Genomic DNA, 22,468 nt, shown 5'->3' with positions numbered 1-22,468 from the left:
ATCTCTGTGTATAGTCATAATCTAGTGAATAGAATGGCAAGCCCATCCCCACACCAAAGCGGCAATGGAGAACCGAGAAATAACACCACTACTGTGCGAACCGATTTCGCAGCGAAGCCTGCCCAACCTGAGCATCTGCCCTGGCATCAGTGTCCAGACAGTAATGCTTAGCAAAGGTATGGACCGACTTCCAAGTGGTGGCCTTGCAGATTTCTGCCATCGGAACATTAAGTAGCAAAGCAGTCGTGGCAGCTTTGCCCCTGGTGGAATGAGCCTTAGGTTTACCTCCTAAGGTCGTATTAGCCTTTTGGTAACACAATTGTATACAGGACACAATCCACCTAGAGATGGACTGTTTTGAGGTAGCAAGACCGGTCCTGACTGATCCATAATTGACAAACAATTGATCTGAACCACGAATATCTCTGGTTTTATCCAGATAAAATTCCAACACCCTCCTAACATCCAGGGAATGTAGGGACCTTTCCGCTGGAGATGAAGGATTCTGAACAAACGTAGGCAAAGTTATTGTCTGGTTGACATGAAAATCAGAAATAACCTTTGGAAGAAATTTAGGGTGAGTATGCATAACAACCTTAGCAGCCTGAAATACAGTATAAGGTTCTTGGTAACACAACGCCAGAATTTCACTCACCCTGCGGGCCGATGTAATGGCCACGAGGAACGCTGCCTTCCAGGACAGGTGCTGCAACGAAGCCTTATGAATAGGTTCAAAAGGCTCCTTCATCAACCTGGACAACACCACATTCAATTCCCATGAAGGCGAAGGAAGCCAGACAGGAGGGAATGCTTTCTTCCAGCCTTCCAAAAAGTCTTTGATCACAGGGATCTGGAAGAAGGAAGTCTGAAGGGCATTTCCCGTAGGCAGTCAGCGCAGCAAGATGAACCGTAATGGATTGGACATTAAGGCCCGACTGCGCCAGGTGTAGAAGATACGGAAGGATGACATCTTCCTTACACGTCGTCAGGTCATGGTCCTTGGACTTGCACCAGATGCAAAACCTCTTCCACTTGTAAGCATAAGAAGTCCTAGTGGAAGGATGCTTAGCGTCCTTCAGTATGTCCATACAAACTTCTGGTAGATTCAAATGGCCATATTACACTATCTCAGGAGCCATGCAGCCAAACTCAAAGACGAGAGGTTGGGGTGCAACATCTGCCCCCTGAACTTTGTGAGAAGGTCCGGCCTCCAAGGCCGCCGTATGTGAGGACGGAGAGACCGGTGAAGCAGGTCAGTGAACCACCACTGTCTGGGCCATTCCGGGGCAATCAGGATCATCCGCACCCTGGACTGGGACAGCTTGATGAACACCGCCGGAATCAAGGGAAAGGGTGGAAAAGCGTACAGAAAGCTGTTCGACCAGTTAATCCAGAACGCATTCCCCAGCTTCCCCGCAGGCAGTACCTGGAGGCGAAGTCTCGGCATTTGCCGAAGACTACTCCTAGTACTTCGTCGTTTATGACCCATTCGTGATTTTCCTGAATCAGTCTGCTCAGCACGTCTGCATGAACATTCTGCACACCTGGCAGATGGGTAGCCGTTAGAGTCAGTCCTCTGGATAAAAACCAGCGCCAGATTGCCCGCGCCTCCTGCGACAGAGTGCGCGATCTCAAACCCCCCTGCTTGATGAGGTAATACATTGTTGTCGTATTGTCCGTCTGTACAAGCAGAGAGTTGGTCTGGAAGGACGGAATCTGCAAGTCTCCGGAAAGCGCCCCCCAGCCGTGGGGAGACGCATCCGTCACGACCGTCTGTGTGGAAATGTCCTTGTGAAAGGGAACCCCTCTTAGGAGATTCTCCGCTGAACACTACCACTTCAGAGACTGAAGAGCACGCAGAGACAGTCGTATCTTGTCGCCCAAAGATCCTTTCCTCTAATCCCACTGATCCTCCAAGCACTCTGAACCTTCCTAAGGAGAGATAATCGTCTCTCCTCCGAAGGAGACACGCTTGCTGACAGCGTATTGACGGAGGCTCCCAAGTACTGTATGCACTGGACCGGAATCGGGACAGACTTGGACAGGTTGATGTGCAACCCCAGCTCGTTCAAGAGAACGCACGTCCTCTGGAAGTGTGCCTGAGCTTCCGAGAAGGAGGAGGCCTTGATCAACCAATCGTCCAGGTACGGTTAGAGAAACCACCTCGTTTTTCCTCAGGCGTGCAGCTACCACTGCCATGCACTTCGAGAATGGTCTGGGCGCAGACTTCAGCCCGACTGGCAGTACTGTGTACTGATAATGATGGGCGCCGACTTGGAATCGCAGGAACTTCCTGTGTTTGTGTGCAATGAGCACATGGGAGTATGCATCCTGTAGATCTATGGCACCGAGCCAATCTCCCTGTTGCAGCTGAGTATAAACCTGATGCAACGACAGCATGCGAAATTCCTCTTCTGCGAATCCACTTGTTTGCTTGCCGCAAATCCAGAATGGGCCTGAACTCGTTCTTGTCCTTCTTGCGAACCAGAAAGAACCGGGAGTACAGACCTCTTCCCCTTTGAGACAGAGGTACGTCCTCTATCGCCCTTTTCCTAAACAGGATATCGGCCTCTGCTTAGAGCTCGCGCAGCTGAAACCGCGAGCCGACCGGAGGAATTGCTGGAGGAGGGCCGATGAACCGAAGACTGACTTAGACCCAGCGGCCTTTGTTCGCCGAGGAGCAACAAGCTCTCCCGCGTATGCGCACAATATAATTGTAAAGCATTAAACGGCGGCCCGGGACCACCGGCAAATCCTGGGAGGAAAAAACGCCGCTAGAAAGGGCAGAAGGCCTCAAGCCGTTCTCCATGCCCCAAACCTACAGCCGTCCAAAAGTCTCCGATTCAGACTTCATGTGAGCCACTCACTACTCTCATGGCAGCCCAAGGGTTGCCCAAAGAACGGGAGAGTAGAAGCACACTGCTGAGCCGCAGGCTGCAGAGACGTCAGGCAAATAAAAGTATGACAACGTAGGACAAACCCACAATACCTGGGAGTCGGCAGGAGAGAAAACTCCGCTCCGACACTGATGCCTAGATCCAAAACTATCAGGCCCATTAGACCATCTCTTGTAAGGCTTCCCTCCTGTCTCTCGGCAGAGGAACCACAAATCGGTGAAGAAAACATCCCCACAGAGGGATCTCACAACAACGGTCCAACAACAACGGGCCACAGCACGAGGTCTACATGCCGCCACCCCTGCGACCAAGTCAGGAGCACGGTCGGAGCCAGAACCTCCTGTCAGGTGGTAGTGGACGAAAGTTAAGTCCCGCCAACCAGTAAAGAGTCGGAGAGAGACTCCCCGTACTCATGGAAGACGCATCCCTGGCATCAAGGCACGGAGGTTCACAGACTGAGGGGCCAAAGGCCCCTGGGGTGGTGGGCGGGAGAGGGAACCGAGAGGATTCTGAAAGATCCCCGGTGGTCTCACCAGTAGTGGTTGAGTAGGAGGCGACCTAGCAGACGTGCAGGTATGCAAGTACTCAAAACTAAGCAAAAGGACCAACGTCCCTCGCTTACACGTGGTGAGTAACCACAAACTCCCCATCAGAAGGGTTCCTCGACGCTGATCAACTGCTCTGCGTCGTAAATGGAAGGTGCCGGGAACACAAAGTACCCTCCTACGAAGAGAGGCTCACCAAGGAGCGAGGCCTGGAACAAGACCCAGGCGCCAAGAGCCGGCAGTATTCTGCGGCTGTAACCCATGACGTCGACCTCACTACGACATTACCATCACTAAGACAGTGACTGTCTCTACGACAACCAACACTCAGACGTCAAAATGTCACTACGGTGTCAAACACGGAGACGCCGAGCCATCCCTAACGGTGACGTCCTGACCCAACGGAAGAGAGCAGAGCCCAAGCGACCAATGCCCCAAAAGGAGCATCACTGTTCCATGACGTCGAGCATCACTGCTCCATGACGTCGAGCATCACTGCTCCATGACGTCGAGCATCACTCCATGACGTCGAGACACTCCATGACGTCGACGTCGAGACACTCCATGACGTCGAGGCACTCCGTGACGTCGACGTCGAGGCACTCCGTGACGTCGAGGCACTCCGTGACGTCGACGTCGAGGCACTCCGTGACGTCGACGTCGAGGCACTCCATGACGTCGATGCACTCCATGACGTCGACGTCGAGGCACTCCATGGCGTCGATGCACTCCATGACGTCGACGTCGAGGCACTCCATGACGTCGAGGCACTCCATGACGTCGAGACACTCCATGAGGTCGACGTCGAGGCACTCCATGACGTCAACGTCGAGGCACTCCATGACGTCGACGTCGAGGCACTCCATGACGTCGACGTCGAGGCACTCCATGACGTCGACGTCGAGGCACCCCATGACGTCGAGGCACCCCATGACATCGAGGCACCCCATGACGTCGAGGCACCCCATGACGTCGAGGCACCCCATGACTTCGAGGCACCCCATGACGTCGAGGCACCCCATGACGTCGAGGCACCTCATGACGTCGAGGCACCCCATGACGTCGAGGCACTCCATGACGTCGAGGCACTCCATGACGTCTAGGCACTCCATGACGTCTAGCCACTCCATGACGTCTAGGCACTCCATGACGTCGCCATGACGGCCCCGACGCAGACCGGAACCGCGTCATAGCTCAGACGTGCCCTTACTGGGGATAACCCCAGAGATCACAGCATGGGACTCGGTAGAGGACCTACCCTCACCTCACCCAGAAGCTGAAGATGCCTACAAGCTCTTCTGTTTGAAACCTGGAAGCCGAAGCCCCCTAGAAAAGAAGGTACAGAGAAGACGGGTGTCAAAAGACACAGGCAAGCACAGAGTACAAACCCTGTGAGCTTCAGCTTTGGCCTTCAGTTCAGCTGCAGACAAAGCACTTGTCAGACTAGAAATAGTCTAAAGCCAAGAAGACTGCAGAAATTCTGCCAAAAAAACACAGCAGAATGCAGATAAAGGCCAAAGACGTCGAGTGAAGCTACAAAAATCCAAAAATATCACCAACATAGTATAGAAAAAACTCAAAAAAGAAGAGCTAATGCTCCAGGGTCCTGCTAGCAGGAGCCAGAAAAAAGAACTGAAGGTGAAAGGGACCTGCACTGCATTCTGGGATACTGTGAGGCTTCTGGAAAGTTCTCTTAAAGGCACAGTATCCTGTTTTGAGCCACATAATGGCAGCCTATGGGGCTTGTCTGTCCACTCCTTTCTCTCTATCATTCCAGAGGGTTTTGCTGTTAAAGGCAAGGTTTTCTCTGTGGAAAACCCTGGACAGGCTGTGCTGTTGTGGGTTTTGGTGAAATTTCTAGTTGAAGTATTGGACAGTGTAGCCTGTGGATATAGGCTGCATTATCTGTCTTTAAATTCTCTCTTAAGTGTCTATGCAGGTCTGCATGTTTTGACAGTTTAAGAGATTATTTTTGATTGCTCCGGGGTCCGCGCACATGGGCGGGACTATTCACTAGATTATGACTATACACAGAGATCCCCTACTACAGAAAGAGTAGTTTCCCCACTCAAAAACCCAGATAAGGATGATGACATCACGGTGAAAGGTGATACTGTTAAATTGGAGGCGGAACAAATAAAAAACTTAGTAAGTATGATTGACTTGAAGATTAAGGGCATTATTAAACCTCTTGTGGCTAAAATTGATCAGCTTACCGCAGAGTTTAATAGACTAGGAGGACTCCTCAATAAGTCAGTGGAGGAAGTGGGCAGCTTATCAGCCCTAGTAACAAGTAACTGTGATACCCAGGAGGTTCCCCCTGGGAGAGGGGCAGGTGGCAGTGAGAATGTTGTACGGAATCCCCCGCCCACCCAGCCCCCAGCCGGCAACGATAGCCAGGCTGTAATAACAGACGAAATGAAGGAGGGCTGGACTGAGGTGAGACAAAGACGCGCCTCTAACCTCCCTCCCAATTGCGCACCATATGTGGTAGTCTTAACTAATGTTCCCCCTTCCGAAAACGAGAATTACTAGGAAACACACGATTCTTTAAAAAATAAAACGATGTCCTGGTTGCATAGACATTGTGGTTTTCCAATTGCATTCTCGGACCAAGTTTTGACCACCAGAAGGGTTAATTGGATAGGGAGCTCTAGGAAAAGTTCTACGGGAGATAGTGTTATTGTAAATGTTAAACACCCTCAACATGCTGCCACTGTACTTTTAAGAGCTGCCTCCTTACTGGTCACTGATAATAATGTGTGTGCCCGCTCGTTAGGTTTCTTCTATAGCCACATTAATATTAACACCCAAGGGAGTAGAGGAAATAGACCCAGTACGGTTACCCATAGGCCATACCCTGACATCACAATGCAAAACCGATTCCAGGCCCTAAATTCTCTGGATACGAATGACTGACTTGCACAGGCAGGACAGCCTCAACCCCAGGAGACTATTAGCCCCTATGGGGTTGTTTGTAAAGATATTATTGCGGCCCCAGAGTTAACCATTATAACTGAGCCATGCCGGGTGGCGTTCATAAGGGTTCCATCTGAATGTGGGGACACATGTAGGACAAACCAGAATGAGAGGGGGGGGTCGAAATAATGGGCTGATGTCAGATAGTGATTGTGCAATAGGTAAAGGCACTACATTTGTCTGCTGGAATGTGGCAGGATTGAAATCGAAGGAGAGGGATCCAGGATGGCTAAATTTTATTAATGCTCATGATGTCCTATGTTTTCAGGAAACATGGCGTAAGGATGATGTCAACTATGAGGGAGTTGTCTCTTTTAACTTACCGGCAGTGGGTGTGGGACCAGGTAGAGCCAAATGGGGTCTACTCACACTTGTATCGATCTTTCGCCCAATTGTGGTTAAAAAGTATATACCTGTAGGCGACCTTGTGCAGATCCTCTGGCTTATTGAGGGCAAAGACCGTAATATCCTATTGATTAACTATTACAACAATATTTTTGATGGCACCAGGGCTAAAGTAATAACAGATTTAGCTGGTGCCATTGAAAATGTATGTTTGGAAGTGAATGTTGTATTTGATTTTATATGAATAGGGGATTTTAATACCACTCTATGCGATTTGTCATCACAGAGGGTTTGTGGGGTCACTAATAATGCTGGGTGGGATGTTTTGCATTTCAGGCACAACAGCTATGGGGAAGCATTGCATATGCATTAGCTCATGGGTTGCCATGATTTGGAAATAGTGGAGTGTTGTAAAGATGCTAATGATTTACTGATTCCCACTTTTAAAAACTGGCACACTAGTTCTACAATTGATCATGTGATTGTGTCCTCAAATATTATTTCTTGTTGTGCTCCCCCTAGAATTGAGGTAACTACATTAAGCGACCATAATTGTATTATCCTGGAGACTATTTTTTGGGCCGGAAGTCCAACTGATGTAGGAATCACAATCTCCAATGTGGAACCACATAGGACCAACGGTGTACGGCTAAGATGGGCAGGAGAAAAGTCCCACAAATTAATTAGTTCTATAATTAAGGAGAGTCTGTTGGACATTGTTTTTATTTTACAAAATAGATTTGACCTTGTAAATGTTTTATTACTTTTTAAAGAAATTAATATTGCTATTGATGCAAAGTTCACCGGACGTAACAGCGGGCAACGTAGTAATGGACTGGGATGTTTCGACCATCTTTGTACCGCTGCATTAACTGACCTTACGCAGGCATTAGCAGTAAAGCCTCGGGAAAAAAATCTAATAATTAATTTGAGAACGGAATACAAATGTGTGCTCAAACAGAGGAAGCGCCAACTGCAGCAACAGGCTTGGGATTCCCTTAACCAAGCAGCGGAGTTATCAAATTGCACCTTATTTTGGGCCACGGTTAACTCTCGCTTTCTTAAGGATGAAAAAATACCCGCGCTAACCTCAAATGTCCCGAGTGAGGGGTGGATAGCCCATTTTTCTAATATTTTTGACTCTAATAAAGTTACAGATGCCTGCTCTAAGAGGTGGCCTGTTCTGCCGCTGGATATTTCTGTTAGTGAGGTTGAGTGCGGCATACGCGCTAGTAAAGGAGGGAAAGCCCAGGGCCCGGATGGGGTCCCTATAGATGTTTACAAAGCTGCACCAGAGGTCTGGGGACCTCTTTTGATTACCGTTTTTAATGCAGCTGTGAGTACTGAGGCCCCTTCAACTTGGGGCGAATCGATTATAGTACCAATTTATATAAAGGGAAGCAGGTCTGATGCAAAATATCGCCCGATCTCTCTCCTTGACTCATCAGTCAAGGTCATGAGTAGGGTTATGCTTGTGAGATTAGAGGAATGGGTGGAGCAGGATGGCATACTGGCTGACAGCCAGTTTGGATTTAGAAAGGGTCGGGGTACGCTCGATCAGTGCATCAATCTTGATCTACTGATCGGGAAATACACCGAAGCGAAACCTGGCTCCTTGTACCTCTGCTTTGCAGACCTGAGCAGTGCATTCGATATGGTAGATCATTCTCTTTTGTGGCCAACCTTATTGAAGTTAGGAGCACCAGAAGGCATAATCTTTTTCCTCGCAAGGTTGTACGAGAAATTGAAAACTAGTGTGCGCTTTGGGACTAGAGGAGAATGCACTCCAAAATTTAGTGTTAAAAGAGGCATTAGGCAGGGCTGTGTGTTGGCCCCCCTCCTATTTATTTTATTTATTGATGGAGTTGATGCTATTCTAAAAAAAGTTAATGCAGATGCCCCCCAGATCAAAGGTGTCCCGGTACCGGTGCTATTATACGCCGATGACGCTGTTTTACTCTCTAGAACCCCTGTGGGTCTACAGCGGTTAATGGATAGTTTTTCTTCCTTTATTAAAGATAGAAAATTAGTAATTAATAAAGGGAAAACACATACAATAACCTGTGGGGCTAAAGCTACATTTTTAAACACTTTTTTTATAGATAGAGAAAAGGTGCAACAGGTGGACAAATGTTGTTATCTAGGTATTACCTTCTCTAATGACAGGAAATGGACCAATGAATTTAACAATATCCGGAATAAAATGGCAAAGAATGCCCATGGTATTTACAGGTTTGCTGCAAAGGTTGGGGACCGTCGTACCAGGGATATGCTCAAGATTTACCAGGCTAGATGTGTCACTATAGCACTGTATGGAGCTGCAGTATGGAGCCACAGCTGTGTTCATAAGTTACAGTTGGAGAAAAACTTATTTGTAAAGAAACTCCTGTTTTTGCCCACCTCAGCTTCAACCGAATTAAGTCACCGTGAACTAGCCATTGATTATTTAACTGACCTGTTATCCCTTAGGTCAATGATGATCTGGCGGTCTATTTGGCTTATAGATGAGAAGTCCTTTAATAGATCTGTAATTGAGGACTGTTTACGGTTGGATAAATATCGAGAGATACCCTGGGTTAAATATGTTGTTACTTGTTTTCAGACATTTTCAACTTGAACATTTTAAATGACCCCAGCGCAGCAGCAATGATTCCTAAGTCGGAAATGAAAAGTATATTCCTGACATATGCGGGGAGGAAGCGGGCAATTGCAACCGGATCAATGTCCACTGTCATTTTTTAAAATAAGTATAATATAACGGAAGGTTTCCCTTCTTACTTAACTATGGTGACTAGGCACTCACATAAATTTGTGCTAACCAGACTTAGATTTGGGATGGCACATTATTTAGTAGCCCACCCAAATATTAAGAAACATCCGACTGGACCATGTAGGTGTGATGAGGTATCCACCCAGAGCACTGTGCACTTTATAATGTTTTGCAAACTGTACACTAATTTTCGTATTGCCTTTTTGAAACCCATGTTTGTTAAATATGGCGTACGTACAGTTGAACAAGCTATGATTCTAATTTTTAACTTGCAATCGGAAGATATCTGTTTTTATACTGCAACATTTTTAAATCAGTGCATCAATTCTAGGAAAAGTATGTGTTTTAATGAACTTTGACTATTAACACTAGATGTTTTATACCATATGTAACTTTTATATGTGTTCTCTTTCGAACTATGATTATCATCACTAATTGTAAACCTTAGATGGAACATTTTAATATGTACTGTTATATTTTACTTGTGCTTTCATGGTCATCTATATGCACCGAATAAAGCTTCATGAATTGAACTGCATGCACAAGTACTAAGTCTAGCATGTTATGTTGCAGGCATCAGTATTATGTCTGGGATGTAATGTTGCATGTACCAGTATTAGGTCTGGTATGTAATGATGCATGCACAAGTACTACGTCTAGCATGTTATGCACCATGAAACCTTGGTCGAAGTGCGCTTTACAAATAGGTTATAACATAACATAACATGTTGCATGCACCAGTATGATGCATGGCATGTACAGTTGCTTACACCAGTATTTGGTCTGGCATGTTATGTTGCATGCACCAGTATTAAGTCTGTTATGTAATGTTGCATGCACCAGTATTAAGTCTGGCATGTTATGTTGCATGCACCAGTATTAAGTCTGTTATGTAAGGTTGCTTGCACCAGTATTAAGTCTGTTATGTAATGTTGCTTGCACCAGTATTTGGTCTGGTGTGTGATGTTCCATGCACCAGTATTAGGTCAGGTGTGTAATGTTACATGCACCAGTATTAGGTCTGGTTTGTAATGTTTCACGCACCAGTATTGGGTGTGACATTTTATGTTACATGCACCAGTATTAGGTCTGGCATGTAATGTTGCATGCACAGGTATTGGGTCTGACATGTAAAGTAGCATGCACCCGTAGTAGGTCTAGTGTGTAATGGGTGTGACATATTATGTTGCATGCACCAGTATTAGGGCAGATGTGTAATGTTACATGCACCAGTATTAGGTCTGGTATGTAATGTTTCATGCACCAGTATTGGGTGTGACATGTTATGTTGCATGCACCTGTAGTAGGTCTGGTGTGTAATGGGTGTGACATATTATGTTGCATGCACCAGTATTAGGGCAGATGTGTAATGTTACATGCACCAGTATTAGGTCTGGTATGTAATGTTTCATGCACCAGTATTAGGTCTGGCATGTAATGTTGCATGCACAGGTATTAGGTCTGGCATGTAACGTTGCATGCACCAGTATTAGGGCTGGTGGTAATGGGTGTGACATGTTATGTTGCATGCACCAGTATTAGGTCCGGCATGTAAAGTAGCATGCACCTGTAGTAGATCTGGTTTGTAATGTTGCATGCACCAGTATTAAGTCTAGCATGTAATGTTTCATGCACCAGTATTGGGTCTGGCATGTAAAGTAGCATGCGCCTGTAGTAGGTCTGGTGTGTAATGTTGCATGCACCAGTATTAGGTCTGGCATGTTATGTTGAATGCAAAAGTATCAAGTCTGGCATGAAAATGTTGCATGCACCAGTATTAAGTCTAGCATGTAATGTTTCATGCACCAGTATTGGGTCTGGCATGTAATGTTGCATGCACAGGTATTGGGTCTGACATGTAAAGTAGCATGCACCCTTAGTAGGTCTGGTGTGTAATGGGTGTGACATATTATGTTGCATGCACCAGTATTAGGGCAGATGTGTAATGTTACATGCACCAGTATTAGGTCTGGTATGTAATGTTTCATGCACCAGTATTGGGTGTGACATGTTATGTTGCATGCACCCGTAGTAGGTCTGGTGTGTAATGGGTGTGACATATTATGTTGCATGCACCAGTATTAGGGCAGATGTGTAATGTTACATGCACCAGTATTAGGTCTGGCATGTAATGTTGCATGCACAGGTATTAGGTCTGGCATGTAATGTTGCATGCACCAGTATTAGGGCTGGTGGTAATGGGTGTGACATGTTATGTTGCATGCACCAGTATTAGGTCCGGCATGTAAAGTAGCATGCACCTGTAGTAGATCTGGTTTGTAATGTTGCATGCGCCAGTATTAAGTCTAGCATGTAATGTTTCATGCACCAGTATTGGGTCTGGCATGTAAAGTAGCATGCGCCTGTAGTAGGTCTGGTGTGTAATGTTGCATGCACCAGTATTAGGTCTGGCATGTTATGTTGAATGCAAAAGTATCAAGTCTGGCATGAAAATGTTGCATGCACCAGTATTAAGTCTAGCATGTAATGTTTCATGCACCAGTATTGGGTCTGGCATGTAAAGTAGCATGTGCCTGTAGTAGGTCTGGTGTGTAATGTTGCATGCTCCAGCATTATGTTTGGCTTGCAATGTTGCATTCACCAGCATTAGGTCTGGTGTGTAATGGGTCTGACATTTAATGTTGCATGCACCAATATTAGATATTGCTTGTAGAGTTGCTTACACCAGCATTATGTCTAGTATTTAATGTTGCATGCACCAGTATTATGTAGGGCATGTAATGTTGCATTCGCCAGTATAAGGTCTGGTGTGTAATGGGTCTGACATGTAATGGTGCATGCACCAATATTAAGTCTGGCATGTAATGTTGCATGCACCAGTATTATGGGTGGCATGTAATGTTGCATGCATCAGTTGTGGTCTGGAATGTAATGCTGCATGCACCAGTATTATGGTTGGCATGTAATGTTGCTTGCACTTGTATGAAGTCTGGCATGTAATGTTGCTTGCATCAGTTTTGGTCTGGCATGTAATGTTGCATGCACCAGTATTATGGCTGGCATGTAATGTTGCTTGCATCAGTTTTGGTCTGGCATGTAATGTTGCATGCACCAGTATTATGGCTGGCATGTAATGTTGCTTGCATCAGTTTTGGTCTGGCATGTAATGTTGCATGCACCAGTATTATGACTGGCATGTAATGTTGCTTGCATCAGTTTTGGTCTGGCATGTAATGTTGCATGCACCAGTATTAGGTCTGGTGTGTAATGTTACAAGCACCTGTATTAGGTCTGGTGTGTAATGTTGCACGCTCCAGTATTAAGTTTGGCATGTAATGCTGCTTGCAAACATATTGCATTGAATGTAGATACATTGTTGGGTTGCAGATCGTAAGTGCTATAAATTCCTGCCATAGAAAACTGGAGAATGCACAAGAGCCTTCTTTCTAAAGGTATTTGAGTAGTTGGCTTCAGACTGTATCTAGAATGTGGGAGTGATGGTTGGAGTGGAAGAGACAACCCATCTATCTCTCTTCTGGGGTCCCTGTAGGCTCAGGATCTTGACAGAAAGGCCAAAGTAGTCTAGCATGGCCAGACCCCTGCTGTTGACACCAAAAAAGGTGGAACGTGTTGCATGATAGTGACATCATGAACTCAGTGCCTGCCTTCTCTATGCTGTGAACAACAATGCACAAAAAACTAACCGCTGACATGAACACAAACGCTTGGTCTCCGTCGTCATAGGAGTCGTTCATCCTCAAAGGCTTGGTGTCCGTGATCATAGGGGTCGTTCATCCTCAAAGGCTTGGTCTCCGTCATTATAGGGGTCGTTCATTCTCAAAGGCTTGGTCTCCGTCATCACAGGTGTCGTTCATCCTCAAACGCTCGGTCTCCGTCGTCATAGGAATCGTTTATCCTCAAAGGCTTGGTCTCCGTCGTCATAGGGCTCGTTCATCCTCAAAGGCTTGGTCTCCGTCGTCATAGGGGTTGTTCATCCTCAAAGGCTTGGTCTCCATCGTCATAGGGCTCGTTCATGCTCAAAGGCTTGGTCTCTGTTGTCATTCATCCTCAAAGGCTTGGTCTCCGTCGTCATAGGGGTCGTTCATCCTCAAAGGCTTGGTCTCCGTCGTCATAGGGGTCGTTCATCCTCAAACGTTTGGTCCCTGTCATCATAGGGGTCGTTCATCCTCAAAGGCTTGGTCTCCCTCGTCATAGGGTTTGTTCATCCTCAAAGGCTTGGTCTCCGTCATCATAGAGGTCGTTCATCCTCAAAGGCTTGGTCTCCGTTGTCATAGGAGTCGTTCATCCTCAAAGGCTTGGTCTCCTTCGTCATAGGGGTCGTTCATCCTCAAAACCTCAGTGAATGGGCTGCTCCTCAAAATATTGTGGTCAACATATTAAAAGCAAAAATATTGCACCAACAGTATCGACTGCCTCAGCATTGTCAAGGTAAGTATTGTATCGACAGTCAACACGATCGATGTGATATTTTGGCAGGTCGATATTTCCACCACAGCACTGTGATATAAGGCTTGAATGTTACATTACAAATGTTCAAATTATCGACCTCTGCATATATTGGGACCTATTATTGTCCATGTAATTGTAGATGTTCTATAATTAACTTGGCTGCGATGATATTTCATATTTCAACCCCGATGATGTGGTGGGTCACCAGTGGAAGGGGTTTAAACTAAAGCAGTGACATTAGATGTCGCCACGTAGACAAAAAGCACATTACACAGACTTATAGTCTGGCAGGAGCCGGCGGATGCACATCACACACTCCACTTGCTACCGCTAGATCAAGATGGCGACTGTCTCACAACACACTACTCACCAGTTCCAGATAGCGATGGTCTTACAACGCGTTACTCACCAGTTAAAGATAGCGACTGTCTTACAACGCGTTACTCACCAGTTCAAGATGGAGACTTTCTTACAAAGCGTTACTCACAAGTTCAAGATGGTGACTGTCTTACAGCACGTTACTCATCAGTTCAAGATGGAGATCGTCTTACAACGCGTTACTCACCAGTTCAAGATGGGGACTGTCTCATGTGTTACTCACAAGTTCAAGATGGAGACTGCCTCACGTGTTACTCACAAGTTCAAGATGGAGACTGCCTCACGTGTTACTCACAAGTTCAAGATGGCGACTGTCTTACAACGCGTTACTCACAAGTTTAAGATGGAGACTGTCTTACAGCACGTTACTCATCAGTTCAAGATGGAGATTGTCTTACAACGTGTTACTCACAAGTTCAAGATGGCGACTGTCTCACGTGTTACTCACAAGTTCAAGATGGCGACTGTCTTACAATGTGTTACTCACAAGTTCAAGGTGAAGACTGTCTTACAATGCGTTACTCGTCAGTTCAAGATGGAGACTGTCTTACAAAGCGTAACTCACCAATTCAAGATGGAGACTGTCTTACAACGTGTTACTCACAAGTTCAAGATGGAAACTGTGTTACAATGTGTCACTCACCAGTTCAAGATGGAGACTGTCCAACGTGTTTACTTGCCAGTTCAAGATGGAGACTTTCTTACAAACGTAACTCACCAATTCAAGATGGAGACTGTCTTACAACGCGTTACCCGACTGTTCAAGATGGAGACTGTCTTACAACGCAAAAACTCACCGGCAGAGCGAGGAAGACGTTGAAATACTCCAGAAAGAGGTCGTCGAAGGTGAGCAGCTCCTCTAGGCCGCTGTCCTGCACTGCAGCACCTGCACCGGGCCAGAGAGAGAACCAGAACAAGTATCAGTGGGAGTGCTCCAATGACAGGCTCCACCCTGCCAAGGAGAAGCCACAGGAAATTTATGAAACAGATTGACACATTCAAACAGCGAACATTCCAACTCAATACGGCATGCTGTGGTAGATATGCATATCAGGCGGGTGCTGCTGTAAAATTGTGTCAATGTGCAGGCTCTAACAGTAGTCAAGAGCTGGGTGGATTTGTCCCACATTGTAGGTTTACCACACTACCCCAGTGGTGGGCGGGACAGCTCCATACTGTGAATTTCCCACACTGCCCTGGTGAATGGCGAGTTTGATCTAAACTGTGGGTTTGCCACACTGTCCCGGTGAAGGGTGGGTGGCCTCTACACTGAAGATTTAACACACTACCCCAGTGGTGGGTGGTTTGTCTTACAGTGTGGATTTACCACACTGCCTTGGTGATGGGTAGACTAGCTCTATACTGTGGATTTACCCCACTGCCCTGGTGAAGGGTGAGTTGACAAGCCACTGTAGACTTACAGCACTATCCTGCTGATGAGTGGGTTTGCTCTACACTGTACATTTAGCAAACTACCCCAGTGATGGGAGAGATGGCTCTACAATATAGATTTTCCACACTGCTCCAGTGCTGGGAGAGATGGCTTTACAATATCGATGTTCCACACTGCCCCTGTGCTGGGAGAGATGGCTCTACAATATAGATAAGCGCACCAAAGGCAAGAGGAGTCGGCCATTTTAGTAAGGTCGTCAGTGTAAATAAGGTTAGTGATCTAGTTGCCGCTTCATGCACATAAAATAAGACACAATGCGCGGACACACCAAACGCGTGCAGCGGTCGTGCCACTGGCCTGCCAATGGTGCACCAAAGGTAAGCCCGTCTGGACGCCACCTGGGCGCCAGGAACCCTGCCTGTTCCAAATCAAACAGGTTAGTCTAATCACCACTTAAGCTTTTCTCTCTAAAGCAGTCTTCACATCATAGCTCTCTGCACTTGTTAGATGCGGAGGAGGAGCCATTCAGATGCAACATCTGCGGGTCCAAACTATGTACCCTCGGTACTACCGCAGCACCAACTACACACATCAACTCACACCCCACCTCCTTTCAATTATTCAGAACCAACTACCGCTCTCTGGTTCACCACCGCCCTCATATTGTTGATTTTATCCAGGATCACTCGCCTGATATAGGGCCCGATTCACAGAACTAACTTAAAACAAAATCCTAACCTTACTACCATTTTGGTATTCACAGAAGGCACTTACTCATTTTGGCATTCACAGAAGGCACTTACTCATTTCGGTATTCACAGAAGGCACTTACTCATTTTGGTATTCACAGAAGGCACTTACTCATTTCGGTATTCACAGAAGGCACTTACTCATTTCGGTATTCACAGAAGTGAGGAGTCCTACCTTTAGGACTCCGAAATGCCTTCTGTGAAAACTGAAAGTCTTAAAGTTAGGATTTTTTTCAGTTTAGTAGTCCTCAAGTTAGGAGTCCTAACTTAACTACTCCTAAACGCCACTCTTGCATCACTTTTATCATGTTAAAAATTACGCAAAAGTGGCACAAGGGCCTTTCAAATTTGAGTAACTTATGTGTCTTGAGCCCTTGGCCCATGTCCTTGACTGACCACTACATGGTCCGCATGTCCATCCACATGACACTCCAGGACCGCACCTCGGCCCCAGACACAACCCTAATGGCAGAAATGAGATTCACTGGAGTCTAGTGCATGTATTGAGGTCAGCTGTCCTCAGCTGGCGTCAAACGTGCAGGCTGCCGATACCATGCTACCATCATGGCTTACCTCAGCTCTCAGTAATTCTACTAGAGATGTGGCCCCACAACCAAAGGGAACAGGGCACTACTGAGCAGTAGAGGTACAGAGTTTCCCCATTGGAAACACACTTGTTCACAAACTCACTCATCAGGGTCCAGCAAAAAGAAAGCTGCTGCCCTATAGGTCAATGAGACCCTTGTAGCCGCTAAAAAACACTGTAAGGGGCTGGAGCAGGCCCGGAGGAAAACCTATGATTCCTCTGCAAACGCCCATTATAGGTCAGCTGTGAAATCCCATTGCAAATTGATGATGAAGCCTAGAGTTGAGTTTTTCTCCAATAAAATACGCAATAGTACCAATACCACCAAAGACATATATGTCTCTAGATGTTTTTCCTTCTCTTTTAAATCCCTCCGCATTTTCAATGCTTTTTAAATGCTCTTTTTTTTTAATCAACTTACTGTTTTAACTATGATAGTGATATGCATTGCTTTTGTAAATGATTTTAGGTAATCATACAATAAAGTATGCATTCATTCATTCAATACCACCAACGACATTTTTAACTTAGTCAACAGCTTAATGAAGTCACAGTGTAATTTTTTGCTGCCGTGTGTTACCAGTTGACGTCAGTGATTCTGGTCACTCTCTCTGACAGCGCTTAGAGGCCTGAAGGTGATTATGCGCTATATAAAATACATGTAACATAACATAACATAACCTCTATCAGCTGAGCCTATGGAAGCCTCGGCAGAACACTGCGACAAGCTAGCAGATCACTTTATCGGTAAAATTGAGGATGTCTGCCCACATTTCTCCTCAATATGACTTTCGATTTGACGGACAGTACCACTTTGCTGGAGACCCTTATGCCTAGGACTATACTGAGGTATCTGTCCATACTCAGTCCTGCCTCTCTACAAGCCCTATGCATACAAGTCAAATCTGGCTGTCCCGATGACCCTATTAAACCCGACCTTATCCTAAAACTCCAAGATCTTTTACTCCTATTCTTTCTAGAAATCAGTAATCTCTCCCTAACCTCTGCTTTGGTATCTTGTGCCTGGAAGCATCCCAAAGTTATCCCTCTGCTGAAAAAACCTTCCTTGGACCCGCCAAAGCCTGAAAATTATCGCCCCATCTCTCTTCTACTTTTTTTTACCAAGAAAACAGAGAAACCTGTCAACAGTGCATTGACATAGTTCCTGGAAAAAATATATATTTTTGGCTCGTCCTAAAATGACTTTAGGCCTGCCCATAGTACCAACTCTGCACTGCTAGTAGTATCAGAGAAAACTCCGCAGGGCCCTTGACGGGGGCAGTTTATTGGCCCTAATCCTGCTGGATCTAAGCATCACGTTCGACACGGTGTCCCATGTAGTACTACTGCAGCGCCTACACGATTTTGGGATATGAGGGTCAGCCCTGGCCTAGTTTTCCTCTTTTTTGAGCTTGAACTCATTTGAGGTCATTTCACCCCCATTTGCGTCCTACCAACAATCCCTGCAACATGGAGTCCCCCAGCGCTCCTCATTGAGTCCTACCTTGTTTAATGTTTACATCCATCCTCTTGCCCACGTTGTAAAATCTTTCGGGCTCTCATTGGTATCAGACACACACACGATACTCATCTCACCTTTTCACTTTAAGAGAACGCAACGCAAGACATGGCCAATTTTCTGTAAGGAATGCTTACTGATGCTAAGAGGTTGAATTAGAATCGAATAAAACGAAATGCCAACACAACTGAAATACTTCTGTTAGGCAAACACACTGGGCCGGATTCACAGAACTAACTTAAGACAAAATCCTAAACTTACTACTATTTTGGTATTCACAGAAGGCACTTACTCATTTTGGTATTCACAGAAGTTAGGACTCCTAACTTTAGGACTCGTAAATGCCTTCTGTGAATACTGAAAGTCTTAAAGTTAGTATTTTTCTCAGTTTAGGAGTCCTAAAGTAAGGAGTCCTAAATGTACTACTCCTAAACTGAGAAAAATCCTACCTTTAAGACTTTCGGTATTCACAGAAGGCATTTAGGAGTCCCAAAGTTAGGAATCCTAATTTTACTACTCCTAAACTGAGAAAAATCCTAACTTTAAGACTTTCGGTATTCACAGAAGCCATTTAGGAGTCCTAAAGTTAGGACTCCTAACTTCTGTGAATACCAAAATGAGTAAGTGCCTTCTGTGAATACCAAAATGAGTAAGTGCCATCTGTGAATACCGAAATGAGTAAGTGCCTTCTGTGATTACCAAAATGGTAGTAAGTTTAGGATTTTTTCTCAAGTTAGTTCTGTGAATCGGGCCCTCTCACACTTGGGGAGATCATTGGTGGCCAGTCAGTCTCGGACCATCCCAAGCCCAAACCAGTTATTAAGAACCTAGGAGTATAGATGGACGACACTCTTGTCTACGAGGCCCAAGCCAAATCGCTGACAGGTATCGGCTTTGGTCGTTTGAGAAGCCTTAAACTCATTGTTGCCTTTTTTGACTCCCAAACTAGGCAGACCTTTGTTCAAGACCTAACCCTGCCCTGTGTAGACTATTGCAATGTCTTGTACCTAGGAGCCAACAAAGCAGTCATGAAAAGACTTCCGATTGCCTAAAATGCTGCTGCGATGCTGCTTATCTCTCTCCCACAATGTTGTTCTGCCACCGGGCTCCTCCAGAAGCTCCACTGGCTTGTAAAATGACAAAAAGAAATGTATAGAGGGAAAGCAAACAGAGGATCCATACTCGCATCCACACGCTTAGGGGGAAGTGGCAGAGAAAGGGGAGAGAATAGGGAAGAGAGGAAAAAGAAAGAAGAGGAGAGGTAAAGTAGAGGAGAGTTGAGGAAAAAGCGGGAGCGGGATAGGAAAGCGGAGGAAGTAGGCACGTACCCTCAAAGATCATGATCAGATGGGATCGCAAGGGCAGGGTTAGTGTGATATAATATCTGGTCATCCTTTTGGGGACATGGGCGTCCTTAATTCAGGGCTTGTGTGCTTTCTCCCAGAGGAAAGGCGCTCAGGTGAGAAGGAAGGTCTCTGTCTTATCCTGTAGGTAATATATGACCCGCTCATAGGAGGCGGTCTGGTACATGGTGGAGAGCCATTCATCATGGGAAAGGGGAGTGGGAGAATGCAGATCTTAGTCGTGGCCAGAGCCACGTGCAGTAAATGGCCTTGACAGTGGGAAAGATCCAGAGAGGTCGCAAGATAATGTTGAAGGATCGGGGAAAGGCAGGGGTGACTTGATTGGTAGGGTCTTGCTCAGCATGGGGCCGACCACCTCCCAAAAAGGTTGTACAGTGGGGCAATCACAGAAGACGTGTATCGGGTCACATCAGTCATGGGAGCAGAGCCAGCAATCTGCATGAGGTAACAGACCCGCTGCCTTCAGGTGTACGTGAGTCCAGTCCAAGTTATGCAGTAATTTAAAGAGACAAAACTTCAGTCGCGCCTACTGAGCCCCACGTTCCAATGCCTCCAGAAGATCCGCCCAAATTTATATTCTGTTCGAAGTCTGGCTTGCCACGTGATACAGAGGCTATTTAGAAGGGGCAGGGAGAAAAGATGACGGGTCAAGATGCTGTAGAAGACAGATATCACCCCATGGATGCAACCCCAGATTAAAGGTAGGAGATTACAGGAGAAGGCTGTAGGACCCAGGGCCGCGCACCCAAAAGGCGATGGAGGCAATGTCATAGCTGCAAATATCACTGGGACAATGGTATGAAAGACCGAATTACTTAAGAAGTGCCATAAAGGATTTAAGGGTACCCTTTTTGAGGACTTTATGGAAGCTGTGGGTGCCCGCGGAACACCACACCTCCCAGTTCAACATCTCACCACCTATATGTATGCCAGGGTTGCCCCATAATGGTGCATGGTATTGAAGAAGAGAATCCACCCTGAAGAAGCAGTGGGCAAGCAGCCATGGTTTGACCAAGGCTTGTAGCATTGGGTTGTTGGGGCTTGGCATGGGTGCGCCACTCTTGTAGAGTGAGTGCATTCCCTGTGGCCAGCTCAGCAGGGTGTGCTCCACCAGCACCCCTGCGGCAGATCCGGATTCCCGAGAAGCATGCAAGTGAGCAGTGGCAAGTGTAAGGCCAGGCCATAGTGCTCAATCAAGGGGAGGCCCAGTCCCCCAAAAGATCGGTGAGCCAGGAGTTTGCTACTGGCTAACTGGGGATGGGAGGTCACCCAGACAAAAGAGTATGGGGAATATTATCAAGAAACGGTGTTAAAATTATCGCCACTTTATCGGCAGGAAACTGCCTCTAAAGCAGCAATAATGGGCTTGATAATATGCCCTTGTGAATTCCCATAGAAGCCCATGTTCTGATGTGAACATGGGTTTCTATTGGAATTCTCTACAGCCTATTATCAAGCCCATTATCGCCCCTTTAGGGGCAGTTTCCTGCCACTAAAGCGGCGATAATCTTAACTCTGTTCTTGATAATATGCCCCTCTATGCTCCGGTCAACAGAAAGCAGCAATGAAAGAGGGACCAGTAGGGCAGCATGCCAAGGACCTGGCTCTTTTCGAATGAGCTTTTCCATTGCCACATTTCTTACTCTCGTTGTACGTACTGTTCCTGTACCATTTGCTCTTGGTTTAGGACTGGAAAGCCCCATTGCCAGGGCCGGACTGGCCGTCGCGGACACAGGGAATTTTCCAATGGTCCAGAAGGGTGGGGGTCGGTTTTCAAGCATTGAGGGCCGGCTTTGCTGCAGTGCTGCAATATCGCCCCCTGTAACAAAACTGGCATCAGTGCTAAAGCGGAAGTAGCTATGGACATAAATAAGAGACTGAGGGGAGTGGAGGGTGGGCAGCAAGGGACCGACATGGCAGGTGACAAACATCTAGCCTTGATGGACCACAACAACAAGATCAGTAAAGGAGGGGATATGAAGAAACAACTGGGAGTAAGTGAAATGTTCATGCAGGTGTGAAACTTCATGGTGGTCAATGCAGAACCTGGCTGGACACCGGTGGAGTCAAATGGCTCCTTCACTATGCGTAGAACTAAAAGACCAGACAAATGAGTGATGGTGACCAGATGGTCAGTGAGAGAGCCAGGGAAGGGGGACTGAGCCTCAAACATGACCTGTCATGGGAAACATCACTCACAGTCACTAGGAGTCCACAGCAGCTGTTGCACTCTGTCTAAGAGGATGCGTTACTGAAGGTGGTATATGGGTTCCCACATTAAACCCTTATGAAAGTATCGAGCTATTAACTGGAACTTTCGCAGGAAGCAAGAAAATAGGGGTGTGCACTACCTTCTACGGTTCCTAAATATGAGATATGAGTAATACCAGACAAAATGCATTGATCCCAAATGTACACATCTGCTTTAGGCATGTTGCACTGCACTCCAGCTACACTGCACAGTGAATTTATATTTTGAGGGCTCGAATCTTGACATATGCTTGATTGAAAA

At 46.3% G+C, this 22,468-nt stretch overlaps 1 protein-coding gene across 1 annotated transcript in view; it reads right to left on the bottom strand.

Annotated features, from left to right (window-relative positions):
- Positions 1-22,468, bottom strand: part of LOC147706721 (uncharacterized) — a 507,439-nt gene that overhangs the window by 385,070 nt on the left and 99,901 nt on the right. The window contains exon 2 of the mRNA XM_086925573.1: positions 15,143-15,231. Within this exon, the coding sequence (XP_086781699.1) occupies positions 15,143-15,231 (89 nt within the window). The remainder of the gene's footprint in view (positions 1-15,142; positions 15,232-22,468) is intronic.

Source organism: Lissotriton vulgaris, chromosome 6 (assembly GCF_964263255.1).
Source record: "Lissotriton vulgaris chromosome 6, aLisVul1.2, whole genome shotgun sequence".
NCBI classification, from domain to species: Eukaryota; Metazoa; Chordata; class Amphibia; order Caudata; family Salamandridae; genus Lissotriton; species Lissotriton vulgaris.
The sequence above is the reverse complement of the archived record's forward strand: the minus strand, read 5'-3'. Positions and strand labels throughout refer to the sequence as shown.